General features: G+C 50.9%; 1 protein-coding gene across 7 annotated transcripts in view; it reads right to left on the bottom strand.

Annotated features, from left to right (window-relative positions):
- Positions 1 to 2,544: 2,544 nt before the first annotated feature.
- The window catches only part of Msra (methionine sulfoxide reductase A), a 321,992-nt gene continuing 311,003 nt past the window's right edge, over positions 2,545 to 13,533 (bottom strand). For all 7 annotated transcript variants that reach the window (XM_057786124.1, XM_057786125.1, XM_057786127.1 and 4 more), the window contains exon 6: positions 2,545 to 3,299. In XM_057786124.1, coding sequence (XP_057642107.1) covers positions 3,135 to 3,299 — 165 coding nt within the window. In that variant the 3' untranslated portion in view covers positions 2,545 to 3,134. The remainder of the gene's footprint in view (positions 3,300 to 13,533) is intronic.

Here is a 13,533-nt window from a genome sequence, read left to right as displayed (position 1 = left end):
TCATTGCATTAAGAAGCTGCGAGAACCTTAATGGTCCCTGTACCTAGGGACAGAATCTCCAAGTGCACAAGGCAAACTCAGGGAAGCTGTATGAAGAAACAAGCACGCCCACCGTGAAATCTGGCGGTTTCCCCACCCCTGTGAGCTGATGAAGCAGGCAGGTGGATCGCAGGTAAGGAGCGAGAGGGCCTGGACCACGCCCTCCACTGACTCCGCCGTCATCTGTAGACTATTCCACCAGCAACCACGAAATACGCACCACTCTGCTGGTGACCATGAGACACCACAGCAGACGATATGTGGGTCCACCAAAGAGGTCTTGGTACATTCGAACACCCTCAATATCTGCGTGTGGTGCGCTTACACACATGCAAGCAATCGCATGCATAAAATCAAGATAAGATCTTAACAAAATAAAAATGGAAACTTTTCAGTTGGGTGTGGTGGTGTGTGCCTTTAATCCCGGCAGAGGTAGGCCAATGTCTTTGAATTTGCGGTCAGCTTAGTCGACATAATGAGTTCTAGGCCAGCCAGGGCTACCTAGTGAGATCCTGTTCTGAAAATTAGGTTAAAAAGATAACTCGCTGCATGTAGGTTCTAGATTAGGCATGAGGACCTGCCTAGAGAAGCCCTGGGGCCGTCCTGAGGCAGAGGAGGCTTTACTGCAGGATCTATGGGAAGAGATGAACCCATCAGGACAAGCAGACTGCACAGCTGTGGGAAGAGTTAGAGTAATTGCTGTAGGTCCTGTGGTATTGGGGCACCTAGAAAGTGGCTAAGAATGTTAGAATCCAGTAAAAGGAGGTGACTGGACATGTGAACTCTATGTTTGTTTATGTACAGACAAGTACACTCTCAGGGGAAGGTCGAGAGGAGTGAGGGTATAGAAGGTCAAGTCAAGGAGACTGAGTTGGGCCAGTGGGTTTTCTAGAACAAGACATGACAATATATGTACATAAGGTGGATGTTGTAGTGTGGTGCTTACAGAGCTAAAGACTGGTGGATGCTTGGGTGTCTCCTGAGAGTTGGGAAGTACCTTGGATATGAGAGTCAGACACCCCAGGTCCCATGAGACTGACTTGAATAAAGACCCCACTTATCTTTGTGTTTCTATTTGGTGGCCCTCCTGGAACTCATGTCCTATACCGGTGGTTTTAAGGGTGCCTGGGCCAGCCCAGAGCAGGGTTACCTTGGTAAAAACCCCAGTTCCTTCTGTGGAAGGCTTAGGGCAAGGTTCAAAGAGTGCTCCCTGGAATTCTTTGAGGGCCCTGTGCCTTCTTCCTGGGGGACATCGTTCCTTCACAGCCACTCTCAACTGTCACTTTCAAGGTCTTCAGCTACTGCTTTGACCAGACATCTCCAGACATCATTAGAGGCTCCCACTCCCCAGTCTCCCCCACCTTCATTCTCTCCCACGTGATTTCAGTGGCTCCATGGCATCTGTCTGTAGCGCATTCCCAAGCTTACTGTGTTCAGATTTCTTCCAAGCCGAAGCTCTGCCCCTAACCTGCCTTACTCCACATCTCCACAGTGAGGCGAGGAGCATGCACCCACCCCCAGCCAAGTTTGTGCCCTCATGGGCCAATAACCCCCACTCGCTGTGCCCCAGTTAAGAGCCAGAGGGCAGTCAGAACTGCCTAGTGCTCCAGTCAGCAAAGACCCATTCTCGGGCTTCTCAGTGAACCCCCTGAACCAGCCCATCTTGCACAGCTCCTTCCGCAAACTCAAGTCCCGCTGGCCTTTCTGTCTCTCCAGTCCTGCCCTGAGCACTTGTACTTCTGATCCTTCTGCTTAGCAACCTTTCCATCAGTTGAAGCATACAGGATGGAGGACCTGACAGCTGTTGGTTGCTGCATTTGACCTTGAATTCTGCGTGCATGAGTGCACGTGCGTGTGTCCCTGGCAGACTGCTGCAAGTGATAGATTATTCCACTTTAAGTTTGCCACCGTATGGGGGCTGCGATGACTCCACCTGGCTGGGACAACCCTGCACACAGCTCCACGACTCTCAGAGTCAGTATCGCTCTATCCTGCATCAACACCTGAGGTTAACTTTTACCCACTCGTTTGTTCACATGGTGAAGGCTTCTTGTCTTGACGAGAACGTTCTTCTCTTCGGGAGCAAAGACTGTCCTTGACATAACATGTGGCAGGCACCTTGAAAATGACTATGTGGGCCGGGCAGTGGTGGCGCACGCCTTTAATCCCAGCACTTGGGAGGCAGAGGCAGGCGGATCTCTGTGAGTTCGAGACCAGCCTGGTCTACAGAGCTAGTTCCAGGACAGGCTCCAAAACCACAGAGAAACCCTGTCTCGAAAAACCAAAAAAAAAAAAAAAAAAAAGAAAATGACTATGTGTTACTAAAGAGGGTCAGAGGGATGCACACTTGTCAAAAAATGTGCTATTATTTCCCATTTAGGGGATAATAATCAGGAGGGTTTGTTGTTTTTGTTTTTCTTTTCTTCCTGAGCTCTTAATGTGCCTTTCCAATACTTCAAATATCCTTCCCGAACCAGAAAAGACACACACACAGCAGGCAGTTGCTATTACCAAAGTGTTGATTTTTATTAGAACAAGCTTTTCCATAGCTGTAAGCACAATGTTAGATTTCATTAAGGTCATTCATGTTTTTTCTCTACCAGAAGAGGAGGGAGGAGGGAGAGCAACCCCTTACACACATCTAGGGTCAGCTGAGCAAAGCATTATAGCAAATGATTCATGGAGCCTGCAGAATTAATGAGTTAGGCACCTGAGCGCAGGGGAGTGGGTGAGGTACATCAGCATAGACCAAGGAGTCCCGGTACCCTGCGCCCTCCCAACCGTCTCCCTGCTCAGAACCTTCGAGCCCAAGCAGCTGGACACAGGGCATTCATTACCTCCAGTTAGATCCCAAATGAGCCACCAAAATATCATGCTCTACCCCCACCCGGGATGATCAGAAGACAAATTACAATCTGTCAGCTTGTCATAGCACTTCCTGTAAATCAAACCCCAATAGTGACCAGCTTCCCGCCAATGCCTGTGTGGTGTGCGCTCTTTAGAAGTTGGTTGATTGATGTGAATCTCAGCAGTACCGTTCCATCCAGCAGCCATGGTTTTGCTGGAGCCTCCAGGGCCAACTTCGGGGAGAGAGATTATTTTTTAATGCCCACTGGGCAGGACACCCCAGTACCCCCAAGGCCGCAGTAGCCATCCGGGTTCTTGCTCAAGTATTGCTGGTGGTAGTCTTCGGCGTAATAGAACTCCTGTCCTTCTCGGATGTCGGTGGTGATGGGGCCAAAGCCGTGCTTTGAAAGAACCTGTGGAGAGAGAGGGAAAGACCTCAGGACTCCCGAGAAGGAGGGAACGTGGCCAGCAGGGGACACCTGGCTTAGGTCATGCGTTGGTCCTACCCTTTCCTGGTAGATAACTCTACATGGGTACTTACCAACCTGCCTTGGTGGACTGAAATTGAGTGTGAATCAGAGTTTAAGATATTTTCTCTTTATTATGTGTGTGCACGTATGCGCATGCACCATAGCACATGTGGAGGCCAGAGCACAACTTGTGAGCATCGGTGTTCTCACTTCCTACCATGGGCACTCTGATGATTGAACGTAGGTTGTCAGGCATGGCACTGAGTGTCCTGACCTGCTTTAGAGCCTGTGAGTCTAATTTTTTGTTTGTGTGACTTATGTTCTGCCCACTACCCTGTAACTGACAGGAGCCCTACTTTTGGAAGGCAGCTCCAAACCTCCCCCAGGATAGCAGCAGGACCCTGAGGCTCCTGATTTTCCAGGATAAAAGAGGACTAGAGAGACAAGCAAGTCTGGGGCTATGTCCCCAGCTCAGAGACAGGCATCACCCACTCCCACTTCACAAAGAGGGTTGTACTCTATGGTTCCTGGATTCTGCGCTCTGAGCTCTCAGGCAGGAACCTGGAGATCCTAGTCAGAAGAGGACATGACCTGTGGCCCTGAGTCAGCCCATCACAGCCCTCTGTGACCCAGTTGAAGTCTTGGTGGCATCTGCTGCCCAGGCAGGAAACACATCAACACAAGCCGGGGGGGGGGGGGAGGAGAGCAGCGCTATTTGGGGCAGGAGACGGATTAGGAAACAGACATTACTCCCTGCGGACTGCAGAGTGCCTTTTCCCTTTTGGATTTCAGCTGTGCTCCTATTCTATCTTGTTGCCAGGTGCCCTGAAGTACTGACACATAGGGCATTAGAAACTTGCTTTAAGTACCGAGACCAGAGCATCCAAGCCTGTGTGTTGATGAGGGTGCTGGCTGGGCTACGGTTGGTCTGTCAGAGATGAACCCTCAAACCTGCCAGGCAGGGGATCCCACCTCTGTTCTCAGTGTCACCCACCGCTTCAGGCTCTCTCTGGTTAGTCCCCCTAACCAGGAGGCAGATTCAGCATGCGCAGGCCAAGCAGGCCGGGAGAGAGCGAGGACCAGGGTCCTTGTCAAGGCATGCAGCTGGACCACACAATGCACAGGCAGCCAGGATTTTTGTTTTGTTTTGTTTTTGTAGGAGTTAAAAATAAGAACAAGGAACCATTATAAAGCAATTTAAACTTTTTTTTAACTAGCAATTATTAAGAGTTTGCTATATGCTCGACGCTGGGCAAAGACTTCATGTGTTAATTTCTCCCTCTCACAGCAACCACCAAAGGAAAGTCTTATTGTCATGAACCATATAAAAAGTGTGTAGGAGATCATGTGTCTCGATCCTGACATGCTTGGGTGGCTTGGGGACCACACTGCCCAGGTTCTAGTGCCAACACCCACCCACTTTCTGTCCCACTCGTGGGAGAAACCAGAGTCGAATCTAGTGGCTGACACGAAGAATGGCAGAGATTCGCAAGGCGTGGTCCTTCGGATGGGTACGGGCACTTGCAGAGAGCTCTCCTGTGACTTTGCCACCGGTCCTCCTGGCCACCTCGGAGGGACTTTTTGAGGCTTCAAGGCAGTAAGTTTCTGGGGTTCAGGGATGACTCCAAATGCTAGAAACTCGAGCTTTGCCAGGCCTCTGCTCTGACTGCCTTCAAAGGAGTCCATGAACACCCAATTCCCTCTGTGAACGCCATCTCTGAGCTTCCTTGAGAGTTCTCTGGTCCATGCTAGAACCCCTGCTAGCTCGTTCGCTGGTACCAGAGCCTCGGGAGGATGAATGTTTGGGCTGCTGGCATGGTGACTCTAGTCAGGGTGACCTCACCGCAAGGAGGATGGGCTCGTGTCCTGGGTGTGCAGTGATAACAGGCCATCAAACCACCTCCAGCATCTGGCCACGCAGCTGGCTCTGGGACACAGGGTGATGGTAAGGACAGAATATCGCAGTAAAGGGCAGCCCCGAGCCGTGAATACGCTGTCGGCTCCAGGTGGCAGAGAGCTTGCAGAAAGAAAAAGCCAAGTTCAGAGTTTGAAATCTTGGTCCAGGGCAAGCAAAGGGGATCAGATCTCTGTGATTATCACAGTTCTGCCTTCTGTGGCTGTGTCTACACACTTGAGTCAAAGGCCTAAGCAAGTGACATCCACACCTTCCTGGTCTCCGCCCAGAAACACACACGCCTTTGCCCTCAGAGAGCTCTGTGCTCTCACTGTGGAGGTGTCTGCCCCTCCCCCTGAACCTCCCTGTCCATATGGGCTTCATGTTCTGGGAAGGGGACGACTCCTGGTTTGGACCTCAATTATACTGCCATGGTGTGATCGAGGGGTGGAGGGATCGAGGGGTGGGGGTAGGAAATTTTCTCCTCCCCTCCCCCTTCCCAGGTCACCCATGTGTCTGTTCTTTGCCTCCTTTGGGTGGGTCTGCTATTGGGAAGGTGAACAGGGCCTGGCTCCTCCTACTTCCCAGCCATAGCCTCTCTTTCACAGATGATGGCCCCGGTATGAACGAATGGCCATCCCAAACTCGGAACCTTCCAGAAGCTCGTTGAGGCTGGACTGTGAGGAGAAACCTCTCTGAAGCCTCCTGTTCTCATAGGCTACCCTTCCCACCTAGGGCATACCAGCTGGCAGTGCTGGGGAGAAGGGGAAAGACATCCAGACCCGGGCTCAGGCAGTACCAGTTTCGGCCACAAGATGGCAGGAGCTTCACTCATAAAACCTCTTGGAAGCAATAGGAAACTATCACGAGACAGACTGCCAGACAGCTCCTTTTCCTGAACTCCACCCACCCCACGAGACTGGACCCTCCTTCAGGCACCGAAATGGGTCCTGGCCTGCCAGGCATAAGGCTCCTGTGCTGGACAAACCCCTGTTCCTGACACAGGCAGCCCCAGCCTGGGTGCAGCACTTCCTCGGGCACTGGTCTCTGCCAGGACCAGTTCTCAGGAGGAGGGTGCCATTTGGCTGGACCACTCCCTTCCCTCCCTCGTCTCACTGACTCTGACACAGTCTTAGCAGCTCAAGTGTCTCCCCTCCCCTCTGCTCCCCTCCCCTTCCCTCCCTTTCTGGTGGTGTTTGTATGCATATGTATGTTGTAAGGGGGGGGGCGGGCGGGGAATCTAACTAAAAGCCTCAGTTGGAGTGACACCTGGCAGGAAGGCATGGGTGCTGCTTTTGCTACAAGCCTTCCTGCTCCCTTTTCTGCGGCGGCCCAGGGCACCTCCCAGGCCTTCCTTCTCTCATGGGTCACACTGGAAGAGGTTTTCCCTGTCTGTCCAGTTGGCACTGTGCCAGGCTCACTGCTCTCCTGAGGGGATGAAGAGACACAGGAAGTGTGTGGCTCAGCCTCCTGAAGGGTTTTCATAGACCCCCCTCCAGGTACTCCCCTCCTCTGTATCTGAAGAGATCCCTAGGCACAGGCAACCCCAGTGACCTCAGGCCCAGACAGATGGTCTCAGCCCCAGCCGCACCTGTGAGCACCACAGAGGAAAGGAAGTGTCCAGCAGAGGCTCAGCAGGCCCATCTGACCTTCAAGGCCTGCCGTTTAATAAAAATTAACAAATATGTATGCTCATTCTGTTTACTGCCGCCATTCCAATAAACTCATCATTAGTCACCGGCATTCCCCAAGTGCCCAGGATACCCGGGCCACTGCATGGAAACCACCCGCTCCTCCATCCCCAGGAAAGCAGACCAGAGACCCCTCAGTTCAGGCCATGTGGAGTAGCAGCAGGCCCAGCTAGAAATAAGTCCAGCCCCAGAGCCAGCTCTGACCTCGAACGTGCAAGCCCATCCAATCACTGACAAGCATTTTCCAAACAGATGACCCTAATCCTCCTCACAGTCTGAGGCGCTTAGGAGGAGAAGCAGATGCCCTGGCTCTGAGGAGACTTGCCAGGAAAGAGAGAGAGGGTACCTGGGATTCAAACCTCCTCGCCTTTCTATTATTGAAGGCAGCATGAAGTTAGATCCAAACCCATCTCTCTACTGACCAAAAGGATTTAGGCTTAAGTGTTAGATTTTTATTTCATTATTTGTAATATCTATCTATCTATCTATCTATCTATCTATCTATCTATCTATCTAGTAAGTATACACATAAACATTTTAATAGCATAAAACCAGCTTTCTAGAACAGAAGTTCAATTTGTGATCCCGCGTCCATAGGAAATTGGGGTCTGGTTTCTAGGAGGCTGACCTCTCTGCTTAGCAGGACAAGAGGGAGGTGGGAGGCTCTACTCTTCTAGTGGCGCAGGGAGCTCGTACCAGGTACACTACCTGACTGACTCCCTTCTTCCTTCCCCCTCTGGACCTAGAGATCCTTGGCTTTGCTTTCTTTCAGGTTCACTTCTACTGAAATCTGTGCTATGGTGTATCCTTCACACACACATACACACACACGCGCGCGCACACACGGGGGGGGCGGGCAGGCAGACATGCACACAGACAGACACACATGGAGATTCATACACAGAGAGAGACTCAGAAACACACATACACACACTCAGAAACACACACACGAGACAGACATACAAAGGGACACACATACAAGATAGACAGACACACAAACGCACAGACACAGAGAGAGAGAGAGACTCAGAAAGACACATACACAAGGCCGACAGACAGACACACAGAGGGACACACACGTAAGACAGGAAGACAGGCAGAGAGACAGACACATACACACATGCATGCACATGCTTAAGCTTAGTAAAGTCAATGCCCCAGCCAATAATATTAGTTTCCAGGTGGCTTCCAGGAGATCAGAACGCCACACATCAGAATGTCTGAAGAGCAGAGTTGGGAGATGGATTGGTGGATAAAGCACTTGCCACATGGCATGAGGACCACCATTCTGTTCCCAGAACCTGTGATGCTAGCGCTAGGGAGAAAGACAGGATCCTGGAGCAAAATAGCTAGCGAGAGTAGTTGAGTGCCGATTATGGATTCAACCAGGAGACTATTTCAGTGAATAAAGTGGAGAGTGATTGAAAAAGGCACCCGATGTCAACTCCAGGCACACATGCACGCATGACACTACACACAGGGGAACTCACATACATGCCACACACAGAGAGAAGATGTCTGGAGGTTCTGAAGCAGTCAGAATGTCTTTCCAGCCAAACTGCTAGAAACAAGCCAAGCAGCCACTGTCCACTCTCGGCAGAGGGGTCTGCACGACTGCGGGACAGTGTGGCACGGAGCAGGAAGGCCAGCCGGTTAGAGAGAAGGCTTGATTACCAGCGGTGCAGCCACAGGAGGGTGGCTGCTTTGCAGGGACAGGGAGTATATCTGTGCGTGAAGTCAAGCAATTGCCGTGGCAAATGCAAGGACAGGTCCCCAAGATCACAGACAATGACAGTAAACTGCCGATATCCAGGCAAGGCTGAGTTAGGGTACACTGACCCTTCTCTGCCTTTTGAGCCCTCAGTGTGGGGAGCAGAAAAGGAGGTGACACATTTACATCTAATTTTGTCTCAAATCTAAGGCCCGTCTTTGCCAATCATTAGAGGACTTGGCTTCTGAGAACATGTGGCATTCTTGTGCGGTGCCCTTCCCCAGATTCGCAATTAACTGGCTTTCATAACGATTCCTCTGTCCTCTGCACCCTTGAGGTGACTCCAGAGTCTCCTGACCCCTTCACTTGCAAAGCCAAGTGACAGATACTATGGGCTGAGATCTGTCCCCGCACGGAGGGAAGAGGAGGACGGGAGGATCACAGCTGTTCACTTAGCCAGGGAGGATCTGAAGTACCAGAGTGTGAACTGTGGCCCCAGCTTGCCCAAATCCTACATGTGTGCCTCTGCCAGACCTACTGAATTGGAATCTGCATTTTAAAATGGTCACCAGGGGGCTGGGGAGAGAGCTGTTGGCAAAGTGCCCTACTACCACATAAGCACGGGGACCTGAGTGTGAGCCCTGAACCCACGTGAGAAAGTCCAGTGTAGTGGCCCATCCTGTCGTGCAGGCATTGAGAAGGTAAGATGGATGGATCCGGGGAGCTCCCTGGCTAGCCAGTCACGCCTACTTGGTGAGCTCCAAACCAGCTAGAGACCTTGTCTCAAATCCCAAGATGCATGGCACCCAAGAAAAGATAAGACACTCAAGGCTGTCCTCTGGCTTCCGCATGGACGCCCGCACACACAGACACACATATACACAGAAAAATGACCTGTAGGGACCCATGAGGTAGGGACAACCTGAGAAACTCTGCCCTTGGGGAGGAGTATGGCAGACAGTGACAGGGGTCTTCCAAACCCCTCACCCTGCTTCTGAACTCAGGCTGCCCATGATACGTGCATTGACCAATGAACTGCGAGGCAAAGTGACTTCTGGTTCCCAGGTGGAACCTATAAGCAGCAGGGACTCTGCCCCTTTCTTCCCCTTTGCCACAGTGACAAGCAGTGGTCACTGCTAGAGTCAGCTCCACATGCGGGGGCCCGGGTGGAGACATCTGGGGAGCAGTTCCCTGGGGTATCTTGCCTCTGCTCTAGTCTTCCCCAGCAGGAGAGCTGCTGGAAGTGCTGGGGAAGACAGCAGCAGCGCCTGGTTCTCTCTGTAAATTAGCTTTTGCCTCTCTAGCTTTACTTAGCTGGCTGCATAGCGGTTGTGGTGCATGGGCTGCAAGCAATGGGTGTGGTCACAGTAGGACAACTGATGACCTGCGCTTGAGGGCCCTCGGGGTTGCTGGTAGCTACGGAGCCTCGGAGCCTTGTTACTGTCACAGACTGTGCCAGGTGTAGGATGCATGGCCAAGAAAGACAAAGTCCCCTGGTTAGGAAGGCATTGGACCATATGATGAGGGCAAGAACAAGACTACCACTTACTAGCTGAAGTACAGCAAAACAGAGTGGCTGAGATCTGAGAGCTTGCTGGGGCAGGTTCCTAATTCCACCCAGGATGGCCCCCTGCCGCTCACTGTGCGGGGAGGGGGTGGTCTGTGCTCTATGCCCTAGACCCCAGTTAGCAAGCTTCAGGGGAAAGGGGCTGGAGGTTGAGAATACTCACGCAGAGACAGACTGACACACAGACCTTCAATCACTGGTACCAAAAGCCCCTCCTTAATAGCACCGTGGAGGCTTAAATACACTGTAGTCAATGGCCAACAGGTGAAAATCCCATCCTCTGATCCTCTAAGCTAGGCACAGCTTCTAGTAACTTCAATTAGAAGGTTCTAGCAGGGAAGAGCAGCTGAAGGCCAGGACTCATTAGTCCCAACATCCCCCACAACATCTAAGTCCCCACCTCATCTTCTGGGTGACCTGTGCATCAGGTTGGAGTCCCATGACCATGGATATCTACCTTGAGGCAGAGGGCAAGTTCCAAATGTCTTAGATACAAAGAATATCCCCTGGGGGTATGGGGGTGGGAGTGGGTCATCCAGGTTGGAGGATGTGTCATAGAAGGAGGACTGAACTTGGACTCTGATGGGTGTGGCAGCCCTGATGGCATGAAGGGCCCCCCTGGATAGGAAGAATGTTAAGATCAAATGCAAGGAAGGTGAGGTGGGGGCAGTGATCATGTGTTCACCGTGTTCTGGAAGATGTAGAAGCAGGAGGAAGGCAAGCCCTGGGCTATGGAGGAAAAACAGGAAATGGGTTGGCCCAGGAGCCCCAGAAGAAGGCCTGGGAAAGTAGAGGAGATTGCCCCAGAGGCAGCAGGTCTGCCAGTCTATTTCCACAAGCCCACCGGAGTACCCAGCGCTGTCCTGAGCTCTCCCACCTCCCTACAACACCGTGGCATGAAGGAGCATGCCACAGGAGCAAAGGGGTCACCCGAACTTAGGCCAAGGTGCTCCCTGCTTGTCTGCATCAAGGTCTATAAGTGACTGAACTAAAGTGGGGACCCAGAGGAAAGGGGTGGCCCTCTCGCAGGGGTGTAGTTCCCCAGAGGACAAGGCTCAGAGCTGGATGGTGGAGGGGGGGCCTTACAGGCTGTGCACTACTATCTCTAACCCCTCGCAGCAACCATGGGGTCAAAGGTTGAAGACCTCTCTGGATTTGATCTGCCAATGACATCTGCTGGTTGTCACAAGGAATTCAAATGACTTCATCCCTGAGTCAAGTTTCCTTTTGTGGCTTTCAGTTGTGTGCGAACTGCCCCCTTACCTCTCTCTCTCTCTCTCTCTCTCTCTCTCTCTCTCTCTCTCTCTCTCTCTCTCTCTCTCTGTGTGTGTGTGTGTGTGTGTACCCTCCCTCCCCTCCCTCCTTCTGCTTTATGTATCTTCAGGGCTTCAGGGGTTATGATCTGCTTTTCCATATCTGCAGTCAATTAAGAACAACCTCTGTTTTTGTGTGTTCCTGGCACTCATTACACAAAATAAACCACTTCTTATTTTCTCAGAAGAGCCAAGGACACCGGTTTTCACCTTGGGGATGAAATGCAGATTTCGTTGAAAGGAAAGATCCTTTATCCCAAGAGACTGAATAGAAAAGGACTCAAAGCAACATGGCCACTGCCAGAGCTAAGAGTGCCGTGCTCAGCAAAACTGGGAGCTTTTCTGCGCTCACATTAGAATCTCGGCAATTCCAGGACAGGTCCCCAGTCTGTACAGTACACACTGGTCAACTGTGCCGGTTGTTCACAGGCCTTGGGAGGCGTTTCCAGGATTCAGAACTTTCAGTAGTAAAGTGAGGAGGGCCTCGGGTCACAGGACAGTTAAAGACCCTTTGTTGCTACCCACCTGGGTCTTTGTTTTCCCCGAGTATGAAGTCAGACAGTTAAACATGGAGAAACCCTCTTCAGCCTTCTCTGACTCATGTCTTCCAAAACCCTAGAGCTTACAATTCAGTTAGTACTGCTATAGTTTACATCTTGACTAGTCTCCGAAGATTTTAAGTTGAAGACCTGGTCCTCAGCCTAGAGGGCTATAGACCTGGCAGAACCTTTAGAAGGCAGGATCTACTGGGAGGCGCTCAGGCCATTGACAGATTACCCTGGACAGAGTGATAGCCTCTTCCTTTTATTTTATTTTTCCTTCCTGGACACCATGTGCCAGTGGCCCAAAGCAATAGACCAACCATGCCCGACTGAAAACTCTGAAACCATGAACCAGAATAAACCTGCAGTATTTCACCTGGAATCGCTCTGGTATTTTGCCACAGCGGTGGGAAGCTAACTAGTCTTAGAGATGTGCAACCATCTTTGTCCATTCTTGCTTCTTTTTGAATCTTTGGCTAGAAATTCTCTGCTGACTTGACTTTTAGGTCACTCTTCTCTCTTGCCACCTCGGCCTCTCCTTCTAGAGAAGTTTTGCATTGAAACTTGGACTCTTCACCTGGTTCTGCTTACTCCCAAAATATCCATTTGGTTCTTTGTTTTGTTTTCTTTTTTCTCTTTACTTTGGAGACAGGGTCTCGATACATTACCTTTGCTGTCTTAGAATTCATTCTGTAAGCCGGGCGGTGGTGGCGCATGCCTTTAATCCCAGCACTGGGAGGCAGAGGCAGGTGAATCTCTGTGAGTTCGAGACCAGCCTGGTCTACAAGAGCTAGTTCCAGGACAGGCTCCAAAGCCACAGAGAAACCCTGTCTCGAAAACCAAAAAAAAAAAAAAAAAAAAAAAAAAAAAATTTCATTCTGTAGACCAGGCTGGTCTCAAACGTACAGAGATCTGCCTACCTCTGCCTCTTGAGTGTTGGGATTAAAGGCGTACGCCACCATCCCAACTATTTTATAATTTCCGTCTCTTCCTCTTCAATGGGCTATTGTTTCCATATTTTCCTTTAACTCTTCAGACTTGGTTTCTATTGGTTTCTTTTCAGCATGTTTGCAATAGTCAGGTTAAAGTCATACTTAGTAAGTTCTACTTTGTCTCATAAATGTCTTCTGCAAAATGGACACGTGAAGCCATGCGTTGTGATCTGAGAGTAAAATGTCTGAACACTTGGTTCCCAGCTGGAGGTACCATTTGGGAAGGCTGTGAAGCCTCTAGGAGGCGGATCCTGGCTAGAGGAAGCAGCTCACTGAGGATGGGCCTTGAGTTTTGCCCACCCAACCCCATTTCCTGTTCACTTCTTTATACATGATTTTGGAAAAAATGCGATCAGCAGCCTCCTGATCTTATTCGCTGAGACCTTCTCCCCCATCGTGGTACTCCCCCCTCCTGGTACTGTAGCTGGAACAAACCCTTCTTCCTTCTTTAAACTGCTTCCAGTCAG

Source organism: Chionomys nivalis, chromosome 12, assembly GCF_950005125.1.
Source record: "Chionomys nivalis chromosome 12, mChiNiv1.1, whole genome shotgun sequence".
Classification (NCBI taxonomy): Eukaryota; Metazoa; Chordata; class Mammalia; order Rodentia; family Cricetidae; genus Chionomys; species Chionomys nivalis.
The sequence above is the reverse complement of the archived record's forward strand: the minus strand, read 5'-3'. Positions and strand labels throughout refer to the sequence as shown.